Source organism: Poecilia reticulata, linkage group LG18 (assembly GCF_000633615.1).
Source record: "Poecilia reticulata strain Guanapo linkage group LG18, Guppy_female_1.0+MT, whole genome shotgun sequence".
In the NCBI taxonomy this organism is placed as follows: Eukaryota; Metazoa; Chordata; class Actinopteri; order Cyprinodontiformes; family Poeciliidae; genus Poecilia; species Poecilia reticulata.
Window position 1 is genome coordinate 21,860,464 of NC_024348.1, and position 2,338 is coordinate 21,862,801.

At 44.0% G+C, this 2,338-nt stretch overlaps 1 protein-coding gene across 1 annotated transcript in view; it reads right to left on the minus strand.

Annotated features, from left to right (window-relative positions):
* LOC103480953 (F-box only protein 41-like) overlaps window positions 1-2,338 on the minus strand; it is a 15,085-nt gene that overhangs the window by 5,572 nt on the left and 7,175 nt on the right. Inside the window, exons 4-6 of the mRNA XM_017310364.1 lie at window positions 926-1,143; window positions 632-741; window positions 413-559 (exon numbers count right to left, since the gene is read on the minus strand). Of these exons, the coding sequence (XP_017165853.1) occupies window positions 413-559; window positions 632-741; window positions 926-1,143 (475 nt within the window). The remainder of the gene's footprint in view (window positions 1-412; window positions 560-631; window positions 742-925; window positions 1,144-2,338) is intronic.

Sequence of the window (2,338 nt, forward strand, 5' to 3'; positions counted from 1 at the left end):
TGAGGAATCGTTAGCAGTCGGTAACCAAAACTGAACAACTGAAAGTTCAGAAAACAGGAAAGAAAATCGACGCTTTATAATTTATCTCTTGTAACTGAGCGGTTGGTGTGTTAAATTTGATCAAAGTTAGCAAGAATGCTAAAGCGCTAAACATGATATTAGCTGCGCTAGCTCTGTACCGCTTGACTTGTACCAACATCTTTTACAGCAGTGGTTGATTTCCATCTTGATGCATTCAGATGAAATTCTCTGCTGTTCATCTGAAGAAATGGAGCTAATTTATATTTTAGTTTAAAACATCTGAATCTTTTCACCAAGGCCTCAAACAATAATGCTCTCTGGAAACGTCAGTAATAAATTCTTCTGTGTTTTTCTTGCTCTGCTTCGCCTCTGGTGCAGGTTTCCCTCGTACCAGACTCTCTCCCTGCGCCTGAACTCCTCCCCGTCCGGCGGAGTCCAGTGTGCAGCGCAGTGGGACGGGTGGAAGTGGACCCGTCCTCCCTCGCTGTCCCAGCCCCCCGAGCCCAGGGACAAGGTCCGCATCTGATCACTCAGGCCGCTGGAAAGCACAAACTCACCAAGTCAAGGGAAAAGCTGAATGTGCGTTTTGGACAGGAGTTGGTGGAGCTACCTGTGGCGATGCGTCGGCTCTCCCAGCCTGTAGGAGCTGGAGACGCTGTAGCTTCTCTGATGAGACATAGACGTGTCACACATATTTCTAGTGCAAATGTCTGAGTCCACCTTGAATAAGACAAAACTGACTTAAAGTAACTTTTCAGTCAGATGTAGGAGCTCGTTTTAGGTTTATAATTCCTTAATATTGATGGAAAACCTGCAGATTATTTCACTTCTAGCATAAAAATCGTGTTTTTCAGTGCATTTTCTGCGTGATCCCAGTAAAACCAGAGCTGTTGGCGTCTCCCACCCTGTTGCCGAGGCTCTGCTGCATCTCGCTGGCGATGACGTCGTCGGTGCTGCCGTCCAGGCTGCGTCCAGGTCCGGGTGAGTAAACCTCCGAGGGCGAGTTCGGCTCGCCGTACCGGAACCTGTTGTGAGCGAAGTGGTTGTTGCCGAGCAGCAGCAGCAGCTGCCTTTCTGCTCGGTCAGCTCGCTCCAGCAGCGACTCGATGAACACCTGCCGTAGAAACAGACGAGCCCGTCAGCCCGGCACCAAACGCTGCAGACTGAAGGGAGTTTCTGCTGCCGGGTCCAGAACCGCCTGGGAACGACTAAAACCCACGGATCCTTCACACCTCCTCCAAAAACTACACATAGTTGCTTATTTTCAATTAAAAATATGCTTTAAAATACCTTAAAACGCTCAGTGGAAATGGTCTTGGTGTCACAGCTGAAGATGACATCTACATCATGTCAAACTCGAGGTCCGGGGGCCAAATCCGGCCCGCCTTATCTTTACATGTGGCCCACAGGCTCCAGAGGGACACATGAGTAAAACCTTTAATATTTTATCAATAAGATCAAAGCAGCTTCTTTACAGAACATCACATTTTCTATTAGTTTAGTAAAAAGTTCCCCTTGAAAACGGTAAAAACGTTGTGTTGACGTGATGCTGCCTCCCACCTGCAGGTGGCGATATTTCCTACCGCTGCTGCCAGAGTTAAAGGCAGAGATTAATACGGCAAGCAGAGTCGAATTTACTGTCATGCAGAAATAAAACAATTAGCACCGAAACGGTCATGAAACCCTGGAGCTCGTGAAAAGATGTTCCACGTTATTAAACTTTAACAAGTACGCGTCGAATATTTACTGCGTTTATAATGTAATTTTAAAATAACACAAAATAAGCTTCAGTGGCTAAATGAGAAAGTGGCTCAATTTTATCGTCCGATCGATCGATCACTAAAATAATCATTAGCTGCGGCTCCAATAACTACGAAACAGGAACAGCAGATTCTTCAGTCGACTGAGCTGTACAGCTGGAGCATCGAGACGAGTTGGTGAGGAAGAGACACATTTTAGCACATTTAACCTAATCTAATCTGGTATAATCTAATCTGATCTAATCTAATCTGATCTAATCTGATCTGATCTGATCTAATCTAACCTAATCTGATCTAATCTAATCTAATCTAATCTAATCTGATCTAATCTAACCTAATCTGATCTGATCTAATCTGATCTAACCTAATCTGATCTAACCTAATCTGATCTAATCTGATCTAATCTGATCTAACCTAATCTGGTCTAATCTGATTTAATCTAACCTGATCTAGTCTAATCTGATCTAATCTAGTCTGATCTAATCTAACCTGATCTAATCTAACCTAATCTAGTCTAATCTAGTATAGTCTAGTCTAATATAGTCTAATCCAATTTT